Raw genomic sequence first — 26,375 nt, forward strand, 5'->3', positions numbered from 1 at the left:
TTTTTCCCTTGGCCTGGACTTCTTTTAAATTAAACTTGAAAAAAAAAAAACAAATGGAGTGTTAGATTGTGTATAAGGCACTGTGGATGATGTCATTATGACAAAATATATAATACAGTGAAATATAAAATTGATGACTTTATGGTTAGATCTTCACTGTTTCTGAAGTAAGGGCTCATGTGATCTCAATTATCCTCAACAGCTCCTACCCCTCACATTGGAGGAGACAGACCTTAAAAAGTGGGGGGGTCCCATAGTACTTCACCCTGGCCACTGATGACAGATCCTGAGTAGAACTTAACTCTCACAGCTTCCCACTAGCATTCATTCTCTCTTTTCCTCTTGTCTCTGTCTAACTTACAAGAGAGCAATTGATCTGTTGTCACCCACTCTTTATTGATGAACACTAGCAGACAAAGGATTTCCTGGCTGCTGGATCAGTCTTTTAACACTAGGCATGAAAGATGTTGCCTTCCAGGTAAACCTGACCCACACTGCAAGAAATAGCCATAGATTTTTAAATACTTATTCAGATGTACACCATTAGCAAATCCTTGAGAGAACATGCACCCATGTCCTCTTCCACCTAAACATGAGAACTCAGCTAGCCAGTGCTTTATCTCTTTTGTATGCAGCTTGAGAAGGCAGTATTTAAAATGACATATGGTCTTGGTGGACTACAAGCTACTCTTAAGAGTGAGGCTCAAGGCTAAGCATCAGTGGTGTAACAGTGAACGTGATGTCAATGTGATTTTGGCTGTCTTTCAGGACCGGGCAGCTCAATGTCACATGTACCAGCTCAGTGGACATGGAGCTCTTCCTCCATTACTCCCTCATCCCATCAGTAAGTAAAGTCAGGAGGGGAAGGAAGGGGACTTTGGTTGCCGACCCACCATACCCTCCCCACGAGACCTGGCGAGGTCAGGGGAGAGACCCCACTGAGTTTTCTTCTTAAATTTCCTTCTTAAATTCACTCACATTCTTACATTATATACCAAAAACACAGACAGAAGAAAAAAATTTAAGGGCCTGAGAGCCATGGATACTGGATTTTAGAGGAGTCACAAAAGGCAATTCTGAGGTGAAGCTGAGGAAATCAATGTTCAGAAAAGTCAGTGTGTGGGAGAGGTGAGCTTTAAACTTATGACTGTCCAGGGCCACAGAGGAAAGCTCAGTGCAGAGCATTCTGGTAGCTCAGAGGTGTGCAACCCTCTGACTAGAGTTTAAGGTGTCACAGATTTAGTCAGGTGCTGGTGGCTCACGCCTGGAATCCTAGCTACTCTGGAGGCTGAGATCTGAGGATCATGGTTTACAGCCAGCCCAGGCAGGAAAGTCAGTGAGACTCTTATCTCCAATGAACCACCAAACAACAACAACAAACAAAAACCCTGAAGTACAGCTATGTCTCAAGTGGTAGAGAGCTAGCCTTGAACAGGCCCTGAGTTAAAACCTCACAACTGTCACAAGAAAAACAACAACCAGGTGTCACAGGCTTTTGGAGTGCTCTGCTTGCTGCCACTTCTCCCAGTGAGGGCACCAAGGCAGGCTGACAGAGCCCACTGACATCCTCCTCTCTTCTCCTTACAGCTCTTCATCATTTTGGTTTTGTCCTTTCTCCAAAGACAAGAGCGTCATAGGCAACGAGAGGACACCTCTTTCCTCCTGGGGACCCACTTTGAAATCATCATGTGAGTTGAGTCAGGGTCAGTCCCTGTCATTTGAGGTACCCTGTGGTTGGGGCTGATACCAACTACAAGGTCAAGGAGTGCCCAGGAATTCCTCCCTGCCACCACTCCCTCACAAGGCAGAGCCTCTCCCCTACTCCAACCCAAATAAAGTTCAGAGAGATCAGACTCTGCACCATTGCAACCCTAAGCACCCAGGGCTTCCTGAAACCACTCAAGGAGACTCAGACCCCTGCTTTGGACTTCAGCTCATCAAGAAACAGGAGGGAGAGAGTACCCTGTGATGGGAGGCCATGAGCTTCTTGCTGAGATGGCGTCACTAGTCATGTCTCAGGCCCTGCTGGACCAGGGGGCTTCCAGGCCCTTGCTAGCTCAGCCTTCCTAAGTCTCTGAATCCCTTATCACATTTTTCCTTGAGTTTTAATTTTATCCTGCCATGTTTGATCCCCACTATTAGCATCATTATCCTCATCACCATCATTGATGAACATTCATTACACACTGTCTATGGCCTAGGTCCTGAGCCACTTGCCTTGCACATGCATGCATTAGTTTCATAAACCCTCTTGTCAATGGATCATTCTGGAGATTGTTAACCTCATGCCATGGATGAGAACATAGAGGCTCCGAGACATTAAATGACTTGACCATGGCCATAGAGCTAACACATGACAAGAACTTTAACCCAGACTGGTTTAATGTGATTATTTTCTCTTCCTAATCCACTGCAACCCAATCCCCCTGCCCTACTAGTGTCAGAACACAAATAGGTCCATTCAAGCTGTAGACATTCTAAGATCTCAGTCTTGGAGAAGGGAGATGGAGCTGGGATGTCAGGACTAAGCTACGGTTGAGCCAAGAGGCAGGATGGAAGAAGTCCAGTCCCACTTATTCTCTCCCTGTCCAAGGGCACTGATACCAGCTCTGAGTAGTCACCGGACTTCATTCTGGTCACTTGGCTCCTGTCCTAGTGCCACATGGAAGCCACATATATAGACACAAAGTAAAAAGCTGAAGTGGTGGATAAAGGATCCTTATACTCCATTGAGGGCCTTTGTCACGAAGGGATGGGACAGAGTATGGCAAGGAGAAACACCATAATAACAACATCAAACTTCCCTGAATAGAGTTGACTGTGGCATGTTTGACTTGCTTTTTGGCCATTTTCCCTCCAAGTATCAGCTTAATAAGTTGACCTATCATCCTCACTAAACAATAACACCTATTTCCAAGCACCAGTGGCTCATGCCTGTAATCCTAGCTACTCAGGAGGCTGAGACCCGAGTCTCACATTTTTCTTTGAGTTTTAATTTTATCCTGCCTTGTCTTATTCCTACTATTAGCATCATTATCTTCATCACCATCCTGAATAACATTCATTACACAGTGTATATGGCCTAGGCCCTGAGCCACTTGCCTTATAAATGCAGGCATTAGTTTTATTAACTAATGTAGTTCGAAGATAGCAGGGGCAAGAAAGTCCTTTAGACTCTTCAATTAATCACAGAAAATGGAAGTGGAGCTGTGGCTCAAGTGATAGAACACTAATCTTGACAGTACCCAAGCCCTGAGTTCAAGACCCAGGACTGGCACACACACACAGGCACGCACACACACACACACACACACACACACACACACACACACACTCTAATGCCTTTTATGTACATGGCACTCCACAGCTTATAAAGTTTTTCATTTGCTGTTCCCATGGTTCTGTGATGAGTAAAAATAGGGGTTCCATCTCGGTTTTAAAAATGGGGAAACAGCCTCTTACTTGACTCTTGAATACTATAGGTGGGGAGTTGATTGGAATTCAATTCAGTTAAACAGAACGCAAGCCTACAAATCTGCCTTGAGCATCAACCAACTCTTTCCAAGGCCCTGGACTATGGTTTCCTATGTGGCCACACAGAGGGTGCTGTGTGGAACAGGGATTTGGTGGCAAGGCACCTGACCCAGGGATAGATGATCAAGATGGCTTTCTAGAGGACATGCCCCTTAAGCTGATCCTCATGGAGCAAGAGAAAGGAGACCAGCAGGACTCAATGCTTATAATTTGACCTTCTGGGCCTTTTGGCTGGAGAGGCTATTCACAAATTCCTTTGATCAAGATGAAAGGCTATTGGTTAGGGGAAAAGCTTATTTACCAGGAAGGAAAAGAAAGAAATTTTTTCAGAGAAAAATTGTAAGCATTCACAGAACCCAAGATGGACCTCACCACAGCTGATCTCGAGAGATGAGACTCTAAAGGACTTTGACTCTTTCTGTCCCACTGTGTCACCAGGAGGCATCATTTTGCTGTGTCTCTCTGCCATATGACTTAGGATCTCTGTGATCCTGATGTTGTATGACTTTCCAGATAAGGGTGGTAACAGCTAACTGGCTCATGGCCTCAGGGTCACAAAATCAAAATAAAACAACAGGCTGGCCCATCCAAAGTTCAGTAGTCAACCATAGTCCAGCAAACAGTGGGCAAGAGGGTGTAAAATTTTGCCTCTTTCCTCTTAGGATTTTTCAACTGGACCTGAGAGTTCGATTGACCATAATAAGACAAAAACTACAGGACAAAGCATACAAAGTTATTTATTACAAGTTTTACTTGACATGGGAGCCTTTGTATAAGGAAATGATGATTCATAGATGCAGTTAGAGCTGAACATACATATCCTGAATTGGGCAAAAAGTATTGAATTATGAAAAAGTAAATTATGTGGAGAGAGTAGAAAAGTCTTTTTTTAAAAATAAGGTTTGTATAGAATTCTGTTGGTCTCCACTTCCTATATTTTGATGATAAGGAATGTTATTTTTCACCTTGGTAATAGGCATCATTTAGGTAGGAATTTTATCTCCTGGTTTCAAAAAGGAATATGCAGCCAGGCACTAGAGGCTCATATCTATAATCCTAGCTACAACTCAGGAGGCTGAGATCTGAGAACTTAAATTTGAAGCTAACCCAGGCACAAAAGTCCATCTCAATTAACTAGCAAAAAGTTAAAAACAAAGGTGTAGCTCAAGTTGTAAAGTGTAACCCTTGAGCAGAAAAGCCAAAATGCTGAAGCTCAGTACTAGTATACACACACACACACACACACACACACACACACACACACACACACACACACACACACACACACACACACACACACACACACACACACACACACAAAGCATCAGAGTGGTCTAAGTAATTTTCTTGTCCCCATGCTTTTTTTTTTGTCGGTCATGGGGCCTGAACTCTGGGCCTGAGCACTGTCCCTCAGCTCTTCAGCTCAAGGCTAGTGCCCTACCACTTGAGCCAAAGTGCCACTTCCAGCTTTTCCTGCTTATGTGGTGCTGAGGAATCGAACCCAGGGCCTCATGCATGCAAGGCAAGCACTCTACCACTCAGCCACCTTCCCAGCCCTGTCCCCATGCTTTAAGTGTCTTTAATTCAAAATAGATGGCAGTGTTAACTCCTTCATTCATGTGGTACCAGAAAAGTCAGTGACACCCAGACCTTCCTCAGGGATGTTGGAAGGAAGAGTTCTCTTAGGATGTGTAGGGTGCAGGCCAGTCTTCTCTAAACCTAGGTAAAACGTGTGTCTTGTTTTGGATTGTCATACCATTTTTTCTTGAGACGTACCAGTGCCCTTTTGCTTTGTCTCGTGGCTACTAGGGTCTTTACTCTGTCCCCTACTAGACTTGGAGCCTCTGTAGGGAAAAACTTTTGCCTTCTGCATTCCTACTCTGAATCCCTGCCTCGCTCCAGGCCCAACACAAGGGACCTCAGAAAATTTCAGGTGCAACGAATAATTCACTAGCTCACAATCCCTCCTTGGGCAGGCAGGTGGGCTATGTGGGGAATGATCTGTGGGAATATCATCTCTGGACTCAAGAGCTGTTTCTGTTATCCACAGGCCACTGGACTTCGTGGGGACTTTCAGTAACCGATGGTCCTATGGAGTTGCTTTTGGGGCCACAGCCAATAAGGTCATGTTCTTGTTCTCAGAAGGCTACCAGCCCCTGCAGGTCCCGCAGTGGGCCCAAGGTACTAGGGCTGACCTGCTGAGAGTTGTTACCTGGAAGTAATTGCTCTATGAGACCACTAGGGTCCTTTGTGATCCCGGGATAGATTTTGTGAACTGTTACATGTAAGGTCAATGCCTATAGGGCTCAGAAAGCCTGAAAACATGTTTGTGAGCCAAGAGCTGGTGGCTCATGCCTGTCATCCTAGCTACTCAGGAGGCTGAGATCTGAGGTTTGCAATTCAAATCAAGCCCAGGCAGGAAAGTCCACGAGACTGTTATCTCCAAATAACTACCAAAAAGTCAAAAGTGGAGTATAGATCAAGTGATAGAGTATCAGCCTTGAGCACAAATGCTCAAGGCCAGTACCCAGGCCCTGAGTTCAAGCACCAGTACTGCCCCCCCCCCCCCACACACATGCAAGCATGCACACACACACACACACACACACACAAGCTTGATTGCAGTTTTCCTTCATTTAGATTCAGAGGTCATTTAGACATGATTTGAAAATGTTCAGGCAATCAGTTCTTCCTCACCTACCTGCCCCTGCTCCATGCTATCCCGAAACACAGCCGTGGCTGCTTCCTTGATGTTAGCAAGTTCTAGCGCTCTTCCTCCAAGAACCAGGCTTACTTCTCCGACACTGGCCTGAGGCTCATGGTTCTCCTGCCTCATGTTCTGCTTAAAGGAGCAACTTTAATCTACGGGTCCCATGACTTCTTGTACAATAATTCAAAACCTCTCTGTCCAGCCCATGCCCTCAGGGTTAGGGTTAGCTTCTGTCTGCACTACAATTATTCATGTTGATACCAGTCTTCCCTGCCAGTCCCCAGCGCCCCCCTTCACCCAAATACTGACCTGCCCAGACCAGACAGCTCTTGGCTTTGCTGCCTTTCTTAGATCTTTCTCTCTGTCTTATATCTAGTATTGCACCACCTTGCTAAATGCCACCACCTCTAGGAAGTTTTCCCAATCTTCTCTTCCCCCCTCTCCCACCCTGTGGCTAGTTGAATGTGTTCTATTGTAGTACATTTCCCAAATCCTGATTTTCTCGGTCAGCATCTCAAAGCAAGAACCCTGCCCGCTCCTCCTGTGCTTAGTGCCTGCCTGCTTAGCCCAGACAGCAGCTCAAAGTAGATACCATATTGCATAATTAGGTTTTTCTAGGTCCTGTCAGGCTATCTCAGAGCTAGTTAGTGGCCCAGCCAATGCACTGATTGCCTTATGTTAGAAAAAGTGTACAGAGCACTTTCCTTTCAAGGACTTTTGTTTGTCCATTTGTATGGTCTGTCTCCACCAGTCATGCAGTGAGCTAATCATGTATGAGGACTCAGTCTTCATCTCTACAGTAAACTTGGTACCTGTCATGAGTAAGAACTGTGAAGGGTCTGTGGCAGGAACTAAGGAAAGACCCTGTGGCATTCCCCTTTGACCTATCATGGGGCTTTCTCGCTCCTCTTGTTGATACTGGGGTCCCTGACTTGAGGTCAGCATGAAGCAGCACCACTTCTTCCCAGGGCTCCTCTGGGTCTGGTGAGAAGAGAAACTTACCACCTTTCTGGCCTTCCCTTCTCCTCCTCCACAGCCTTTCTGCTTCTGATTGGAGGCTTTGAAGTCGGCCTGTCATACTTCCCCTTCTTTGCCTGCCTCTCCTCCAAGTCCCAGCTGGCCAGCTCAGTCCTCGGCTTCAGCTACTCTCTGATTTGGTAAGATGGACGCTGCCTGTTCCCCTCCCCCACTCAGCCCTAGTTGGCCCTTGGGCAGAGGACTGGGTGTGGTATGAGAGCTCCCTCTGGAGGACACAAGGAGAAGACGCAGAGTAGACAAAAGTGCAGCATTCTCTCTGCTTCACAGAAGGCTGCTGGTGATTGCAATATTCATCGGTGTCAGGGAATGCAGGAAAAAATAGTCCTGGAAATCGTCAAGGGTCTCATTGTGGGAAGCAGGAGCCCCATCTGATGATGTTCTCAGTGTTGTCATGGCTTCTCACAAGCTCCTCAGAGAAAGCTGCTGTGCCTTCACTTGGCATGAAGGGCCATGACCACCTGGCCTCTTCCTCTCCAGGCCCCTGTAGTGTCTTCCCACAGAGACTCCTATATTCCTTCATCATTCATTGCTCAGGAACTGTGAGCCAAGGAATACACTAGAAATAAGACAGATCCCCATTGTCCCTTGGTTCTGGCCATCGGGTCTACCTGGTCGTGTGTGTGTGTGTGTGTGTGTGTGTGTGTGTGGGTGTGTGTGTGTGTGTGGTATGTTCTTGCTCTGACGACAATGGCTGCTAAGTCTTCCTTCTCTGCCCAATTAGACTCCAAGATTCTGTCCTACATCAGGGCCCATTAAGTGAACATAGTACACACTCACTTTGGTATGATTGGAGAGAGGCATCCACGGAGGTGAGAACCAGCTCCCCCCACCTCCAGGGAGACCAGAAGGGAGGCAAGCTGGATGAATGAATGAAGTATGGGCTATGTTCACAGGTTCACAGGGACTATTTGTGGCGATCTTCTAGGAGGGAATCTAGTTCCCCACACCCTGCTTCTCTTCTAACAGGTTTACAGTCACTATTCTTCAAATCTCACAGTGTCCCCACGGACAGGTAAGTCCCTGTTGACAGGTCATGTCATCATGGACCTAAGCTGCTCAGGACACTCATTTGGGAAGCACCTATGATCATCGAGGTGCCCATTCACAGACTAGTGTTGTCCCATTTGATCCTCCAGGAGGAGGAGTTCATCAAGCCTATTTTATAGGTGGGGAAACTGAGATGCAAGCATATTAAGTGATAGGGTTGGGAATGGCTGGACAGGCATGGCCCTGTCTACTGCGCTACCTGGTGGGCCTGCCCTGCCCCACTGGAGCCTGCACCCCTTGCTTGCTTCTGTTGCAGTTTCTGGGGAGGTATGAGACCCTCGTGTTCTACTGGCCCTCACTGCTGTGCCTGGCTTTCCTGCTGGGCCGCTTCCTGCACATGTTCGTCAAGGCTCTGAGGGTCCACCTGGGCTTGGAGCCCTGGATGGTGAGTATTGAGCATAGTTACTGAGTGTGTCCCTTGTCACATTCTGGATTCAAAAACAAAGACTCTGAGAGTGGAGCCTTGCTCCTCACTTACAGGATGATGCCTGGGAATGGCCAAGTCTTGTACCCAATAACTCTTCCTAGAGACCAAATCCTAATGAGGATTTATGAAGCCAAATGCTCCTATCTTTCTTTCTTTCAGGAAGAAAGGCCAATGCTGGAAGTCCACCAGGCAGAACACGTCAGACAGCTGCTGCGGAAGGCCTGCCCGCAGTAAGCCGCACTTCTGTCCATTTCACATTAATTGGCCCCACAGACAGGTCCTGGGACATGTGGAAAGCACTCCAAGAATAGGGACTGCTATTTACTCATAAAGTGGACCAAAGCAAAGACAGACTTTTATTTACAGGCTTGCATCACTAGGGAACCTAGAAGGACTCACTTTTCTGCCAGCTAGATCTAAGAGCATAACTGACATCCTCAGAACTGGGACTCTGTTCCCTTACACTCTTCATTCCACGTTTTATTTATTTATTTTTTCTGTGCTGGTTCTGGGTCTTGAACTCAGTACCTGCTGTTCTCCTGTAGATTTTCTTTTCCCACTCAAGGCTGTCAGTCTACAACTTGAGCCACAGCTCCCCTTCCAGTTTATGGCTGGTTAATTGAAGATGAGTCTCCTGGACTTTCCTCCCCAAGCTAGCTTCTAATTTGATCCTCTGATCTCAGCCTCCTGAGTAACTAGGATTATAGGTGTAAGATGCACCAGCACTTAGTCTCAACTGCACTTTAACTGGGCCTCACAGTGAGGTACGCCTCCTCCTTTTGGTGGTCTCTAGACTCTCCAGGTTTACACTTTGCTGTTTTAAGCTTAGAAGGAAGAGAAATTTTTCTTTCCACTTATTCAAAGTCTTTTTTTTGGGGGTGGGGGGTGGAGGGGTCCCGTCGTGGGGCCTGAACTCTGGGCCTGGGCGCTGTCCCTCAGCTCTTCAGCTCAAGGCTAGCGCTCTACCACTTGAGCCACAGTGCCACTTCCGGCTTTTTTTCTTTTTGTTTATGTGGTGCTGGGGAATTGAACCCAGTGCTTCAGGCATGCAAGGCAATCGCTCTACCACTGAGCCACTTTCCCAGCCCTTATTCAAAGTCTTAACACATTTCATTGTATCAAATTTGATCCCATATCACCCTTATCCAATTAGTGAAATCTTGTTTTGTTTTGTTTTGTTTTTGTCAGTCATGGGACTTGAACTCTGGGCCTGGGCACTGTCCCTCAGCTCTTCAGCTCAAGGCGAGCGCTCTACCACTTGAGCTACAGTGCCACTTCCAGCCTTATCCAATTAGTCTAACTAGGTGGTTGATAGACAATGATTGGCTAAGCCTGGGTCACCTGTTTCTGGTCTCACTTCTGCTCTGAAACCAGGAAGTAGTTTCAACACCAGCTAGCCAATAGGACTCAGAGGAGGAGATGGATAATTTCCCAAATAATAACTGATGTGCAGGTGCCAATAGAGGAGGAGACATTGCTGTCTCACAGACAACTGTGTCAGAACTTAAGAGGTCATTCAGGACAGCCTGACTCTGCCCTTGCCACCTGGCATGATCAGTACATTCCAGAGAAGAAACATCTCTCGTCCAGCTCACACAGTGGCAAAGCTAGTATTTTGGCTGGAATTAGGCTCGATTACATGATATGTGTAGGAAAACCCAAAATAATAGTTGCATAAAGAAGTGAGAGATCTATTAGTTTTCCAATAAATGAACTCTAGGAATGAACATTCCATGTTGGCCCTAATCCATATTAAACACCATGGTAGTTCATAAGTCACACATGTGTTTCGTTTTGTTTTTTTCATTTACTATCTTGATATATGTTTTCCTTCCTCAGTCCTGTCTCATGGTTTAATATGGCTATCGCAGCGCCAGCCTGAACCATGTCACCATTTCAGTGGGCAGATAGAAGGAAAGATCACAGGGCAAAGGAGACCCATTAGCCTTGTCAGTTCTGTCTAGGCAGCCTCCCCAAAGACCCATATCACACTTCTGATCACATCATAGTGATGGAACCTAATTTGATTTTTCTTAATTATGAGAGGCTGGGAATTTTAGTCTTTTAAAGTCTCATGAATTGCTACCCCCACCCCACACCTAGTCTCTATTGTAAGGCTAAGGGGCAATGAAGATGGTGGTACTACCAGTACTCTTTCTCCAACACTAATCTCTGACACGAAGAAAAGAAGGTGGTGTTATTTCCAGAAGAATCAGACATTTATTTACTCACTGCAACCTTTTCCTCTTTTGTGTTCATTCATTCGCAGAGAAAATAAAGGATCCTGGTTCCAAACCTGGGTGTATGAATGGGACCCCTGCTTCCAGTTCCCAAGCAGAATGATAGGCACCATTGTGCTGGCTTTCATATGCCTGTACCTTGTAAGTAGCTCTGGAAGTCTATTTTATAAATGGAACAGTGTGGAACTGGGTTTATATGGACTTTGAGGCAAGCAGTATGTACCTAAAAATGTGGGTTAAAGCTGAATCTTTGCCAATCAAAGCAGTACAATGGGTCAGGTACCAGTGGCTAATGAGGCTAAGCTGTAGAGGATCTCAGTCCAAAGCCACCTAAGGCAGAGAAGTGGAAGAGTGGAAGACTATCCCTAAAGAAACTGGCAAAAACCAAGCTGGAGATGTGGCTCAAATAGTAGAGCACCAGTTGAGCAAATGTTCAAACCTTGGTACCAAGGGAGTAGGAAAGTGGGGAAGAAGAAGGTACAATGTTTCAACTCCACCATTTTGATTCCAAGGACACTTTTTCCTACATAGTGAATACTACTAGAAAAATTAATTCACACAGAATAACTGATAATGGTTAAAACTCTATGTGGTAAAATTTGTCATTGATTAAAAATTGATGGAAGGAAAATATAAATTTGAAATTACTGATATGCAAAGGGAAGTTGGTAGAAATAATCATCTCTAAAGGAAACTTGCAGATATAGACTCTACAGACAGTAAACTATTCTGTAAAAAATCTAATCCTTTAAAAATGAGACCATTGATCTGACAGAAGTAATTTCAGTGAATTATAAATAAAAGCGGGGCTAGGTACCCATAGCTTATGCTTGAGATTGAGATCTGAGGACGGAGGTTCAAAACAAGCCTGGGAAGGAAAGTCTACAAGACTCATCTTCAATTAGCCACCAAAAAAAGCCAAGAGTGGAGCTGTGGACCAAGTGGAAGAGCACCAGCCTCATGTAAAAAAGCTAAGGGACAACATCCAGGTCCTGGGCTCAAGCCCCAGAATCAGCACAAAAAAATAAATAAAAAGTGGGCAATTTAGAAATATTTTATGGTACTGCATCTTAAAATATGGATCAAAATTAAAATACTTTAGTTTGCTTTCTCCATAGTTTTTCTATTTGAAAAAAAATTATGATTTATGCCCAGTGCTGGTGGCTAACGCCTATAATCCTAGCTATTAGGGAGGCTGAGATCTGAGGATCAGGGTTCAAAGCCAGCCCAGGCAGGAAAGTCTGTGAGACTTTTATCTCCAATAAACCACCAGAAAACCAGAAGTGGTACTGTGGCTTAAGTGGTAGAACACTAGCTACCCTTGAGCTGAAAAGCTGAGGGGCAGTACCCAGGCCCAGAGTTCAAGCCCCATGACCGGAAAAAAAAAGATTTATGTAATGGCTTTTTTGTTGTGGATGTATGTGGTAAAAAGGAATTGAACCATGCATGCTAGACAGCATTCTTCCACTAAGCCACAATCGCAGGACATAATTGAGACATCAATATAGATTTTGTGTGCTTAAAGTTAACTGAAGTGAAATGAGTAGGTCAAATAGCAGGAATAAAGGTTATAAAGCCTAATTTGTTTTTGTTCATTTGCAGTATACTAGGATGATATGTATTAAGTAGGTCCTGTAATTAAATTCTTGTGTGTGTATTAGTTAGATTATTCTTATAATAGCTCCCTAACTTTAGGCAGGGGGAGGGGGCAGTTCTCCTCCACGTGGTCTTCCAGGAACCCCGTATTCTCCCCCATTCCTGAGAAACGCATTGGCATCTGCATACAGTTAACAGAGAGGAAGGAGCGTGGAACCAAATATTTGTGTGAGGTTTCATGACTCTGTGATATCACGTGTTCCTTTTGCTGCCTTTCCACTGGCAAGAACCTGGTCATGTGATCATGCCAATATGGAGGAGGCTGGAAAACAGTCCACGCTTTACCCCAAGAAAGAAGAGTGTGTGTGTGTGTGTGTGTGTGTGTGTGTGTGTGTGTGTTGGTTATTGGGGCTGAACTCAGGGCCTCTGGTGCTCAGCTCTTTTGCTCACAGTTGACAGTCCTACCACTTGATCCACACCTCCACTTCTGGCTTTTTGCTGGCTAATTGGAGATAAAATTCTCAGATTTATCTGCTCAGGCTAGCTTCAAATCTTGATTCTCAGATTTCAACCTTTGGAGTAGCTAGGTTTACAGGTATGAGTCATCAGTGCCCAACTTCAGAAGAGTTTTGACTGCCTGGAAGAGACTGGTTTTATAACAAAGGTCAGATACATATGTGATTCCTGTGCTGAACTGGTCTCAGGTGAACCTGAAATCTTTTCTCTGTGTCCCCAGTTCATTGTCATTGAGTTCTGCATGTTTGTGTATGTGAGAGACGAGTTGGATGTGTTCGAAGGGAAGCTGGAGAGCTACCTCACCTATATGAACGAGACAGGGACACTGACCCCAGTTATTCTACAAGTCCAAGAGCTGATCAGTGTCACCAAAGGTAAAACCATCTGCCACCATTGTTCCTGGGTGGCAGTTGCATGCATATAACTGTACTGCTGTAGTGTGGAAATCACCTGACTAAGATGCTTCATTTTGTTTGGAAATAAGCTAGAGTTTATGTCACTCTAGGTTGACATAGGGAACACAAAAGATGCAATGCAGTGGGCCTCTGAGCATATAAAATAGTATTTGTAGAAATGAACTTTAGAAATGGAAACAAAAGAGTTTTTCTTCGTTGCTGTTATTGTTTTCTTTTTGTCTTGTTTGTTCATTTATCTGTCTTTGTGAGGGTGGTGGGGGAACACTCAAATGGAGAGACAAAGGGTGAACAAATACAGCAGTAGTACTCATTAGACACTATGTCAAAAATGAACTCTACAACTTGTGGGTGGAGATAGGAGGGAAAACTGGGAGAGAGTGAGGGAAAGGGTGACATTGTCCAAAAGGAAATCTACTCATTACCTGAGTAGATTTGTAACCCCTCTGTACATCATCTTTATAATAATTTTAAAAAAATAGCGTAGGGGTCAGGATGAGGGTCGTTTTGTTAAACTCTACTGGGGACTGAGCTGAGCATACTCTCAGAATTTTCTCATCTTAAATAATCTTTCTCCCCAATGTCAGTAGGAAGAACTAAAATGATCCTATATTTTTCCAGTTGAAATAGCCATCAAGCCTTAACTTGTCCTTAAGGTAGTATGAGTTTGTATCTTTCAAGTTTTACCTGGAAGTTATTTTTAAAGATAAATCTCTTGTCCTCAGCTGAAATCTTTCATCTTTTGACCCACATCTTCCTAAGTCTTCCCCCTGGTAACCACCATTATAACTTCTGCTTCTGTGGGTTCAGCAATTTTAGGTCCCACAGGCAAGTCAAGCAGTCATTTTTCTGTTACCATGACAAATACCTGAGAAAATGAATGTAGGGGAGGAAGGCTTTGTTTTGATTCACAGTTTCAGAGGTTTCTTCCATAATCAGTTGGTCCGATTGATTTGGGCCTGAAGTGAGGATGTGATAGAGAAAGTGTGGTGGAACAGAGCTGCTTAACCTCATGATACCAAAACGCAGAGAGGCAGAGGAAGCCCAGGGACAGGCTATATCCATCAAAGACATGGCCTCAATGACCTGCTTTCTCGAACCAGCTGTCATCTCCTAGTAGTTCATTCAGATAGGTATGAAGTAGATGAGTGCATTGATCAAGTTAGTGCCCTCATGATCCAAAAAGCCCCACCTCTGAATTGGGGATCAGGCTTTCCCTGCATGAATCTTTAGGGAGCATTTTATATTTGCATTTCATATCCACACCTTGCATGTGGTATCTGTCTCTCTGTACCATGTTTATTTTTTTATTTTAAACATTTTTTTAATTAAAAATTTTTAGAGCTTCAATATGTACCCCAGCTGGCCTAGAACTCTGTGTAGCCAGTCTGGCCTCAAACTCATGATCCTTTTATCTCAGGCTCCTGAATACTACTAGGATTACTTAGTATGTACCACCATACCTGGTTTATTTTACTTGGTATGATGTGCCCCAGGTTCATCCATGTTGTGGCAAATGACAGAATTTTTTTTCTTTTTGCAAATAAGTAGTATTTCATTGTGTGTGTGTGTATGTGTAGATATATGTATTTATATGCATATACATATATATGTATATAATATTAGAATATAATGTACACATATATGTATAATGTAAATACATACTCACACATTACATTTTCCCTATTCATTCATTTATCAGTTGATGGACATTAGGTTGTTTATTTGTATTTCTTGGCTACTATAAATAGTGCTTCTGTGAACATGAGTGCATAGATCTGTCTACACTCATTTTATTTCCTTTGCAGATATGCCCAGTTATGAAATTGCTAGATTGTTTGGTGGTTCTGCTTTTAGTTTGTGTGTGTGTGTGTGTGTGTGTGAGAGAGAGTCCTGGGGCTTGAACTCAGGGTCTGAGTGCTGTCCTTGACCTTTTCTGTTCAAGGCTAGCACTCTACCACTTAAGCCACAGCTCCACTTCCAGTGTTTTGGTGGTAAATTGGAGATATAGATATTCCTGCCCAGGCTTGGAACCATGTTCCTCACATCTCAGCTTCCTGAGTAGCTAGGATTATAGATATGAGCCACTGGTACCTGGCTCTGCTTTTAATTTTTTTTTTTTTGGTCAGTCGTGGGGCATGAACTCTGAGCCTGGGTGCTGTCCTTCAGCTCTTCAGCTTAAGGCTAGCACTCTACCACTTGAGCCACAGTGCCACTTCCAGCTTTTTCTGCTTATGTGGTGGGGAGGAATCAAACCCAGGGCCTCATGCATGCAAGGCAAGCACTCTACCACTGAGCCACCTTCCCAGCCCTCTGCTTTTAATTTTTAAGAGGAGCCTCCATACTGTTTTCCATAAAGGCTGTTCCAATTTACATTCCCAACAACAGTACACAGAAGGTGTCTTTTCTCTACCAGCATTTGTTGTCTTTTTGATACTATCTACTCTAAGTAATTTGATAAAAACCAGTCATTGTGATTTTGATTTGCATTTCCCTGATGCTTAGTGATGAACATGTTTTCATATATCTGTTGGCCATTTATATGTCTACTTTTAAAAAATATCTGCTTAAGTCTTTTGCTCCTCCTGAGTTTTTTTTAATGGTCCACAGGAAAATTACTTTACCTTATAATAGAACTTTCTTTGTATGAAATCCTAATGGATATATCCACTGTCTGTGTAGGAAAATAAGTTGGCCACTATCCCCAAATGAGTAAGTATCTGGACAGGATGTCAGGACAGTTTATGAGTCAGAGGCCAAGTTGGAACTCCTCTCTCGGCCTCAGTTTTTCATCTGTAAAGTGGAGCCTGAATAGCAGGGGGGGGGAGTCTCCAAAAGCTACTATAGCTCTCATATTTGATGGCTCTCAACCACCAACCACCAGTGTTTCTTAAGCCATAAAATAGATGTTGCCAAGATTTTCCCCCCTTAAGATTCATGTACTGGGAGTCTGTCAATACAGGGGGGATCAGCTTTGATATGAATTATTCTTTTTCACATGTGTGTGTCCCTGAAAATTATCATTGATATAGAAATTAGGCAGGTACTTCTCGTTTATATGGCCATGCTTTACTGTTGCCCTTGATTATTATGTTCATCTGCAGTTCTGATTTATGTTTCAAGTGATATATATCAGAGCTTAACCCTCAGAGAGTGTAGTCTACCGTTCTAAGTCTTGTGAAAATCTCCATCTCAATATCTCTGTTCTGGTCTTGGTTTCTTCTGGGCTTTGTTTCTTCCTTCTTTCCTTCCTTTCTTTCTTCTCCTTCTCCTTCTCTTCCTTCTTCTTTCTTTTCCTTCTTTCTTCCTAGTACTGGTGCTTGAACTCAGGGAGGGCACTTTTGCTCAGTTTTTTTTTGCTCATAGTGCTCTACTACTTGAAACATGCCACTAATCCAACTTTTTTTCAGTCCTGGGCACTAGCCCTGAGTTTCTTTTGCTCAAGGCTAGCATTCTACCAGTTGAGCCACAGTGCCACTTCCAGCTTCTTCTGTTTATATGGAACTGAGGAATTGAATCCAGGGCTTCATGCATGCTAGGCAAGCATTCTACCACTAAGCCATATTCCCAGCCCACCAATTCATCTTTTTTGCTGGTTAATTCGAGACAGATTCTCAGAATTTCTGTGTGGGCTGGCTTTGGACCACTATCTTAGCCTTCTAAATAGCTAGGATTATAGACATGAACCGCCAGTGCCCAGCTCTGGGCTCATTTTTAAAGCTAACCTTAGTTTCTTGTTCCGGATACATGTTAGTCACCATAGACACTCATATGTCACTCATAGACACTTGTGGATTGAAATATTTCTCACATGGTTAAACATTTTGAAATTAACTTGAAGTTGTTCCTGTGTCCTGGTCTCTTCCAACTTTAAAATAGAGACTCTTAGCTACTACACCTCATCTTTGTCTGGGAAGAAGGCATTAATGGAGTGAGGTTACATTCATGGTGCTGTTTGGAGCAAGTTCATAACCTATTCTTCCTATGGACAAACTCCTCCTCTCATCCTTTCCTTCCAGGTATAGCTGCTCATATACCCTTTGCATTGGGTCTTATGATTTTTCTTATTATTTAAGTTCTTTGAGATTTGAGGTATAGAAATTGGGTACAATATGACTATTCCATCTATTTATCTATCTATATATATTCTATAATTTCCCTTTTATTCACTTGGAGTGAAAATATTAACACTGATGGAGAGAACTAAATATAAAACACATCAAGGGTGTGTGAATAAAAATGAGCAAAAGTTTACACACATGAGAAATATACCAAAGGAAGTATTATGATTGATTTTTGCCGCTACCCTTTTGATCCAGTGTCTGCATTTTGAAAATACCATGCACTGCTTGTTTTTGAGGCCTCTCAGCACTTTGCGTCTTTCAGGAGTCTGGGTGGTGACCGTTCTTCCTGCCTCCCTCACGTGTGTGAGCTATCTGTTCCACATCCTGGCCTGTTACAGGTAAGACCACTCAACGTCCAGTATATGACTTTATCTAGAAATGCTTGCTATAGATTTTTCCAGAGTTCCTGAGCAGTGCCTGCAATGTTCAATATAGGCTTAAGAAGTGAAGATCCAGGGACAGTGGCATCTTTTGGTAGGAAGGAAGGGGAAAAAAACCCAACTATTGAATTTCTGAATTCAAGTCACACTGCCTTCATCACTGTAGCTTTGTAGTAAGTTGCAAATCAAGAACTGTGGGTCCAGCGTTTTGATTCTTTTCTAGGATCTTTCCACCTGGGATGCCTTGAACCAGACTTCTCATGTCTCAGCCTCCTGAGCAGTTAGAATTATTTGCCTGAGCCACTGGCGGCTTGCGTGTTGTCCCCCTCACTTTTTTTCAAATTTCCCTTTATGTTGCTATAAGGTCAGGCTATCACAGATTGATTTCCTGTTTTAACTGTTTTTAAATCTTACGATCTAAATGCGATGTCTTCACCATAGCAGAACAAGAAAGTATAAAAAGCAAAATGAAGAAAATGAAAGCCACACGTAGTCTCATCTATCAAATTTCATTACCATTGTAACTTGGACAATATATTTATCATTTTGAAAAAAAAAACTTTTAAGATTTTTGAAGACAAACTAGAATTGTGCCAGGAACTATGCTCAGCATTGTGGAATCTCAGCTGCCTGACACCTCCCTGTATCTATTGGTCTCTGACTTCATTTCTTTTTTCTTTTTTTTTTTGGGTCTGGTTGTGGGGCTTGAACTCTGGGCCTGGGCGCTGTCCCTCAGCTCTTCAGCTCAAGGCTAGCGCTCTACCACTTGAGCCACAGCGCCACTTCTGGCTTTTTTCTTTTTGCTTATGTGGTGCTGAGGAATCGAACCCAGGGCCCCAGGCATGCAAGGCAAGCGCTCTACCACTGAGCCACTTTCCCAGCCCTTCATTTCTAATTTTTTTCTCCAGAAAGCACATAAAGAGGCTGTGGGCAGGAGACAAACAGTTTCTCCCTCCGAGGTTCCACAATCCTTCCTCAGCAGCAAGCGTGGTAAGTCCCCAGGGGCTCTTAAGTGCTGAGACTAAGCCATGAGCCTCATCTGTCTCGTTGGGTTGTAAATGACCTCAAGTGAAACAGGTGCAAGGCTCAGAGGGTCGAAGGCAATGAGCTTTTCCTCTTGCTCTGAGGCCCCTGTTTTGCTTTTAAACATCAGGTGGCCATTGCAAGATACTCTGGCTGGCAGATAGCCTATATTCTGTGGGGTAAGTGCCTGACCCATTCAACCCAATACACCTTCCCTGGGCACCGACAGGGCCCCTGGCTGTGCAGAAGGGACAGAGGTAAGTAGGCTCAGCTCTAATTTCTGTCCTCAAGGGAACGCAGGATGGGGGAGGACTACACACACACAGTAGGTCTGTCAACCCCTACCTGTCCTGAATCACAGGCTGTGTATGCTGCAGGCAGTGGTAACCAGAGCAGGAAATGGCTGTCCACCACAAGCACAGGGCTCATGAGCTTTTTAGGGCAGTTAGCATTTAAAGGGTACCTGGTGGGAATTGTAGGAGGGGAGCGAGAAGACAGAGAAGGCTGTGCTAGGCCTAAGAAACAGCACCAACAAAAGTGCCAGGGTCTCTGATGGAGGAGGGCATAAGGCAAGCTGTGGGGGGGCAGGGCGGGGCATGAGGGTGGGTCATGAGCCCCAGTGACCTCAATCTCACCCCCCAGGATACCTCATCATCCATGTGGTGCAGAGCCTGTGTGGCATGATGATCATGTATGGCCTGGTGCTGCCTGTCATCCACAGCCAGGGCCTGGAGCTGCTCCGAGGGCTGGGTCTTGGGATGTAAGTGCTGAATGGGCCTTCTGTCTTTGCCTTTATGTGGGAATTAAGCCTTGGGCCCAAGGTCTTGATTCTGATCTAGAGATGGGTCATAATAGCAACTCAAACAGTGCAACTTACAGTTTATAAAAAGGCTTCCTCTCTTACTGTTCTCTGGGACCTTCATGGAGTGTGTGTGTGTGTGTTACATATGTCCATTTTCTAGCAGGGTAAAATAAAATTCTAGGGAGATCAAGTATGAGGCAGGACAGCATGGAATTATGGCTAACCAAACATTTGGATCTTCTGTGTGGATGGGGGTAAATTATATTCCCTTCTCCAAGCCTCAGTTTATTTCTGTAGAAGACAAAGTGAATGCTGGCATCACTGAATATTTACTGTGTATCTTTCTCATACCAGTCCTATGAGTTGGGTGGTTCTGTACAGACCAGGAAATAAGAATTTAGTCCAGGAGAGAGATGTAGTATTTGGATCCAGGCAGTCTGAAGCCAAAGCCTTTTGTTATTGTTGGTTATGGGGCTTGACTCAGGTCTTGGGCACTGTCTTTGAACTTTTTTGCTCAAGGCTAGTACTCTACCACTTTGAGCGTCAGCACCACTCCTGGTTTTCTGGTAGTTCACTGGAGAGAAGAATCTTGCAGACTTTCCTGGCCAGGCTGGCTTTGAACTGTGATCCTCAGATCTCAGCCTCCTGAGCAGCTATGATTATAGGCATGAATCACCAGCACCACCAAAGCTTTTTGACCACTATCCCACACAACCACTCAGAGTGTGAACACAGTACATGGTACTTTTCTGAGGAACTCTCAGCTTGGTTCCATACTTGCCAAGGGTCACTCACGGGTCTGGAGTGGAGCCTATCCTGTTCACTCTGTTATACCCTTGCATTCTTAATGTCAGTCACACAGCTGTCACTCTGATATGAAGGGACACTAAAGAGACCCATGTGTAGTGACCTGCAGTCACAAGACTTGACCTTGTGGCCTTGGGAAAACCACCTCCCCTTTGTGAGCCTCTGTTTGTTTGTCTACATGATGGGCACGGGAATACTTTGAGCATAGAGTATGCACTTCTGTTGTTCTGGGTGGTGAGCATCTCTCTATCACTAGACATCAGAGAAGGGCCTAGAAGTAGCCCTAGAAGGGCTCCTTCAGGATGGTCCTGCCCTGTATTTCAGCCTTACTCTATCCATCGTTGTGGGCCTCATGATCCTTCAGGGTTGGATCGCCGCCAGCTTCTTCCTGCAGCCCAAGCTGGGCACAGCTGACAAGCAGAAACCCTTGGCTCTCAACAACAGGTAAGGGCACTGAGGGAATTTCAGGGTTCCCATTGTCTCTCAGCCCTTCCCTCTTTTTTTTTGGTCATGGGGCCTGAACTCTGGGCCTGGGTGCTGTCCCTCAGCTCTTCAGCTCAAGGCTAGCGTTCTACCACTTGAGCCACAGTGCCACTTCAGGCTTTTTTTTCTTTTTGCTTATGTGGTGCTGAGGAATCGAACCCAGGGCCTCAGGCATGCAAGGCAAGCGCTCTACCACTGAGCCACCTTCCCAGCCCAGCCCTTCCCTCTTAACCCTTGGCATATTCTGGTCACACGAGAGCATGTGAGAAGTTGTGGTACAGGGCCCTGGGGTAGGCTCCAGAGCCATGCTGCCTGGGATTTAATACCTGACACCCCTTACAAGTGCTGTGACTTTGTGTGACTTTACCAAATGTCTATGGACCATAGTTCCCTTACTGAGAAATCATTTTATATGCCTTAAAAAGGTGTTATAAGAATGAACTGTATTAATGTGGACTTAGAATTTAACAGTGCCTGGCATGTGGGTAAGCCTTTCTGAGGAAACATGGGCTCTGGGAGTAAAGAGGTCATGGTGACACCGTCTGCCAGTGAAAAGTTCACAGTCACCAGAGCGGACAGGCACATAGACCACATAGACTCCAGAGGGTGTAAAGCCATTGCAGGACAAACATGAGTGGTGGAGGGGAAGTGGCAGGGCAGAGGAGGAGAAACAAGTCAAGGTAAAGAGAGGCAGGGGAGGAGGGAAGAGGAGAGAGGGGGAGGGGAGGAGACAGAATTGAGGCAGGGAAGGAGGAGGAAAGGCAGGGGGAAGAGAAGATGCAAGAATGGAAAAGGAGAAGCAGGAGAGAAAGAGGAGAAGCAGGGGAAGAGAAATTGGGAATGGAGAAGGAGAGGCAGAAATGGAGGAGGAAAGGCAGGGTTAGCAGGGGAGTGGTGGCCAAGGAGGAGGGGGTCAGATGGGCAGTTCCTCTGGAGACAGAATGTTTGAGCTGAGGTGAGCACAGGTAAAGAGCAGTAGAGAGTTTGGCTGGCAACTGCCATCGCGTGAATGAAGGCAAGGGAATGTTTTAGGAGTAGGCAGAAATCAAAGTGATCACCACATTGTGACCTTAGAAAGCCAGAGCCAGGAAGCTAAAGCTCCATGGAAGCCCCGACCCTCAGGAGGCACAATGTTGACTTAATCCCAGAGGTAATCACGTGGTCCTTTGGAGGACAGCCCTGGCTGGGGAAGGCATTAGGAAAGCCCCCATGCCTTGCTGCTACAACCCCTGAGCCAGCTGTAGCCCCAAGATTTCTTGTCCTCCAAGAAGCCTGAATCCCCAAGCATTGCTAGGAGAACCTTTACTAGCATTTGTCCTGTACTGTGCTTAGCATCGTCCCCATACTCTAGAGCAAGACCCCACTCCAGTACCATGAAGAGGGCACTGGCTCTTTATGTTGGGCATCACAGTCACTGGGTTAGGAAGTGGAGTCCCAAGGTTCAACACACAATCTGGGGACTACCCTACCTGAGGGACTTTCTTCTGGTCCATGTCTGTTTACAGGAAAGCCTTCCACAACTTCAACTACTTCTTGTTCTTCTACAACGTGCTGCTGGGAGTGGGTGCCTGCCTCTCTAGGTTGCTTGTCAGCTGCCTCTTGGGCTCCTGGCTGGTTGCACGCATTGACAGGACCATCATGCAGAGTGGTTATGAGGGCGCAGACATGGGTGAGTGACCTTCTCTGGGCTGGCTGGTCTTGCATCCTTGAGGCAGATATCTGGGAAGACAAGTATCAGATGCTGGAAGTTCACATCATTGTTATGCTCACAGCTGATCTTCTGGTATGCCCCATAGAAACTTTTGCAGTCTATTTGATTAAGAGGGAGTGCAAAGTTGTTCAATTCCTGCTGATTTACTGGTCCTTTGAGGTATAAAAGATGTTAGTCAAAAGTAGTCAAATTTAGGCCAGGTGCCAGTAGCTCATACCTGTGAACCTCCTAGCTACTCAGCAGGAAGAGATTTTTTTTTTTGGTGGGGGGGGGGGGTCCGGTCGTGGGGCCTGAACTCTGGACCTGGGCGCTGTCCCTCAGCTCTTCAGCTCAAAGCTATCACTCTACCACTGAGCCACAGCACCACTTCTGGCTTTTTTTCTTTTTGCTTATGTGGTGCTGGGGAATCCAACCCAGGGCCTCATGCATGCAAGACAAGCACTCTACCACTGAGCCACCTTCCCAGCCCAGCAGGAAGAGATTTTGAAGATCCTATTTAAAGCCAGCCTGGGCAGGAAAATCTGTGAGACTTTCTTCATCTTCTTCTTTTCCTCCTCCTCCTCCTCTTCCTCCTCCTCCTCCTCCTCCTCCTCCTCCTCCTCCTCCTCCTCCTTTCATCTTCATCTTTCTTCTTCTTCCCTCCTCCTCCTCCTCCTCCTCCTCCTTTCTTCTTCATCTTTCTTCTTCTTCCCTCCTCTTCCTCCTCCTCCTCCTCCTCCTCCTCCTCTTCCTCTTCTTCTTCTTCTCCCTCTCCTCCTCCTCCTCCTTCTCCTCCTTCTCCTTCCTCTTCTCCCTCTCCTTCTCCTCCTTCTTCTTTTTGGTTGTAGAGTTTGAACTCCAGGCCTAGGCACTGTCCCTGAGCTTTTGTGCTCACAACTAGCACTCTACTACTTTGAGCCACAACTCTACTTCCAGTTTTCTGGTGGCTAATTGGAGATAAGAGACTTACAGTCCTGCCAGGGTTGGCTTCAAACCATGATCCTCAGGTCTCAGCCTCCTGAGTAGCTAGGATTATAGGCATGAGCCACAGACGCTCTCAAGCTTTTGTGTTTATCTCCAATAAACTACTAAAAAAGAAAAAAAGCTTGAAAAGAGTCTATAGCTCAAGTGGTAGAGCACTACCTTGAGCAAGAGAAGCTCTCTCTCACACACATACAAATGAGCAAACAGAGGCTATAATCAAATGCTTTCTGAACAACTAGAACTTGGTTTATGAGTACATAGCTCTAAAATATTTGAGTCAAGATTACAACTGAGAATTAGTGTTTTTACTAAGAAACTTACTTAGTCATGAAAATGTTCTGCAGTTGCGATACTCTAAAATCAAAGCCATTTCAGAGGAAGCAAAAGTAGCTTTTGTTCTGGTTCTAGCTTGCCGTCACTTATTCCTCATTCCATTCATGATCTGCACAGAAGGTCTTTGCCATGGCTGCCTCCAGCAACTTCAGACTTCAAGTTCTCCATAAAATGCATAGCTTAGAATAAGGTCTTTGAGTGCTTCTGGCTCTTAATACTCCTTGTCTAGATTCTCAGCAGAGTCGGCCACCAATGGAACACAGACTGACAGTTATATCAGAAAAGCACAAACTATGCCTTGCTGGGAAGTGCTACTGGACCTGACTTGCCTCTGGGTTTCAGGGTTCAGTGCGTGGATCGGCATGCTCTATGTGGATCATTACCACACCAATCCTGTGCTGGTCAGCTTTTGCCATATTCTCATCACAGGCCACAGGGAGAAGAAGCTGCAGAAGGCTATCAAATACTGGTACCTAAACCAATCAGCAGGTAACATCTATCTCCTGTTTGAACCTGGGTTCAGAGAAAAGGAAATAAATATCCAAAGACACCTCGGATCTCCCAAAATTCCCCAGGATTGCCTCTTTTCTAACCTTCCCCCTTTTAATCTACATACCCCATTCAGTGTATCCTTCAACCAGGGAGCTCAGGAGACTTAGCTCCCAGTCAGCTAAGCTTTGTGGTCTTTTTCTGCTAAGTGATCTCTTCCTGGAAATGAGCTCTGGTTAGGCAAATGGAATCCAAACCTCATTTGTTCAAGGGTTCTAATATATCTTATATCCTAGGCTACCCACAAGATACCCTCCAAGATGGGCTTAGTTTGGATTTTCTGCCCTCTGAAGATATTCTGCCCCTTCAGGGTTCAGATGCATACACTGCTGTCCCAACTATGCAGATAGCCAGGTCTGTGGGACCACTCACATTCTTCTACCTCCCTCCTGTCCACAGGTGTCCCTCACACATTTGATACAGCTCTTCCAAAAGTCTTCAAGAATGGCAAAGGCAAACTCTACTCTTCCCCCAATCAGCCAGCACACAACTCCTGGTTTATCTGCTCTGATTCTATCTTAGGTCCCCGCATCTCAGCAAGGTCCAGGATGAGGTGGCTCCTGCTGAAGACGTTGATCAACAATCCCAGGCTTATTATGCTCAGAAAATCAAAATCAGATCATGGTTCCCATGAGTTCACCCAAATTCTACTAACGTGCTCAGATTGTTGACTCTGGCTACCATCTGCTACAAGACCAGGCCAGGCCATCTGCTTCCAAGAGAAGGCTCTGTATAACCAGCAGTGATACCTTCAGTGGGAAGGGATGGTGCAGGCTCTGTTCTCATACATGGCAGACAGCATTATTCATACAGAAGATGGGTTGAAGACTCAGGGAGATTTCTCTCCTTTGACCAAGCAAAAAAAAAAAAGAAACTAAAGAAAGTCTATTAAACAAACTTTGCCACTTCCACTATCCATTGTGGAGAGACAGCCTTGAGGAGTTACCTATTAACAGAAGAACTAAGTTCAACTCTAAAACAGAACTGTCACTGAAAACAGTCTACATTAGGAGAGACTGTTTTTCTCTGGAACAGAGGATGGCTCTCAATGCAGTGAGGTCCTTACTGCTTCTTGTTTTGTGGGTGTCAAGTTGGGTGGGAAAGAGGATGAGCAGATCCCAATGCACTCTCTGCCCCATGGCTACTAGGATGAGGAGTGGATCAGAGCTAACCTGGGCTTTGCTCTCAGAATCTCCCTGACAGCTGTGGAATCACCTGAGAAAAACCACCTGTCTGAGGAAGCAAAGATGAGGTAGACAGGCATTCCAGGCATTGGGGAATAAAAAGTCAAAGTCACATGAGCAGGCAAGCCCCAGGATGTTTGATGAGAGTAAGCCAAGGAGCACATGAGGGTTCAGGGTGCTGATTTGAACCATTTCAAGGACACTCAAATGCCAGCCTGGGAGACAGGGACCCCTGTCCTAGTGCAAAGCTCAGTACTTACTTAAAAATGTCATGCTCTAGCATAAATTCTCATAGCCCATGACCTGCAGAAATTCTGACCATTCAGCTCCCTCATGAGCCTGTGCAGGTACTATGAGGCCCTACCAATATGGCCGAGAAAGACTCCTATGCATGACCCCAGAGTGAGTATAATTTGGTTGTTATGTGTAGAACATATTTCTGTCTCAAAGTCAGATCATACTCTGGGTGATTCAAGACTCTAGAATGCCAGAGAC

At 45.1% G+C, this 26,375-nt stretch overlaps 1 protein-coding gene across 1 annotated transcript; it reads left to right on the forward strand.

Annotated features, from left to right (window-relative positions):
* The first annotated feature begins 768 nt into the window (after window positions 1-768).
* Window positions 769-25,554, forward strand: LOC122123552 (stimulated by retinoic acid gene 6 protein-like). The gene is made up of 17 exons (XM_042697913.1): window positions 769-844; window positions 1,588-1,688; window positions 5,585-5,715; window positions 7,281-7,401; window positions 8,249-8,294; window positions 8,586-8,714; window positions 8,916-8,986; window positions 11,026-11,137; window positions 13,329-13,482; window positions 17,908-17,983; window positions 18,934-19,015; window positions 19,179-19,227; window positions 19,691-19,808; window positions 20,982-21,101; window positions 22,646-22,809; window positions 24,490-24,636; window positions 25,219-25,554. The coding sequence occupies exons 1-17, from the start codon at window positions 809-811 to the stop codon at window positions 25,365-25,367; spliced, it is 1,806 nt and encodes a 601-aa protein (XP_042553847.1). The 5' UTR covers window positions 769-808; the 3' UTR covers window positions 25,368-25,554.
* Window positions 25,555-26,375: the final 821 nt, after the last annotated feature.

The sequence above is a fragment of the Dipodomys spectabilis genome, unplaced genomic scaffold (genome assembly GCF_019054845.1).
Source record: "Dipodomys spectabilis isolate Male_0828 unplaced genomic scaffold, ASM1905484v1 ptg000006l, whole genome shotgun sequence".
Classification (NCBI taxonomy): Eukaryota; Metazoa; Chordata; class Mammalia; order Rodentia; family Heteromyidae; genus Dipodomys; species Dipodomys spectabilis.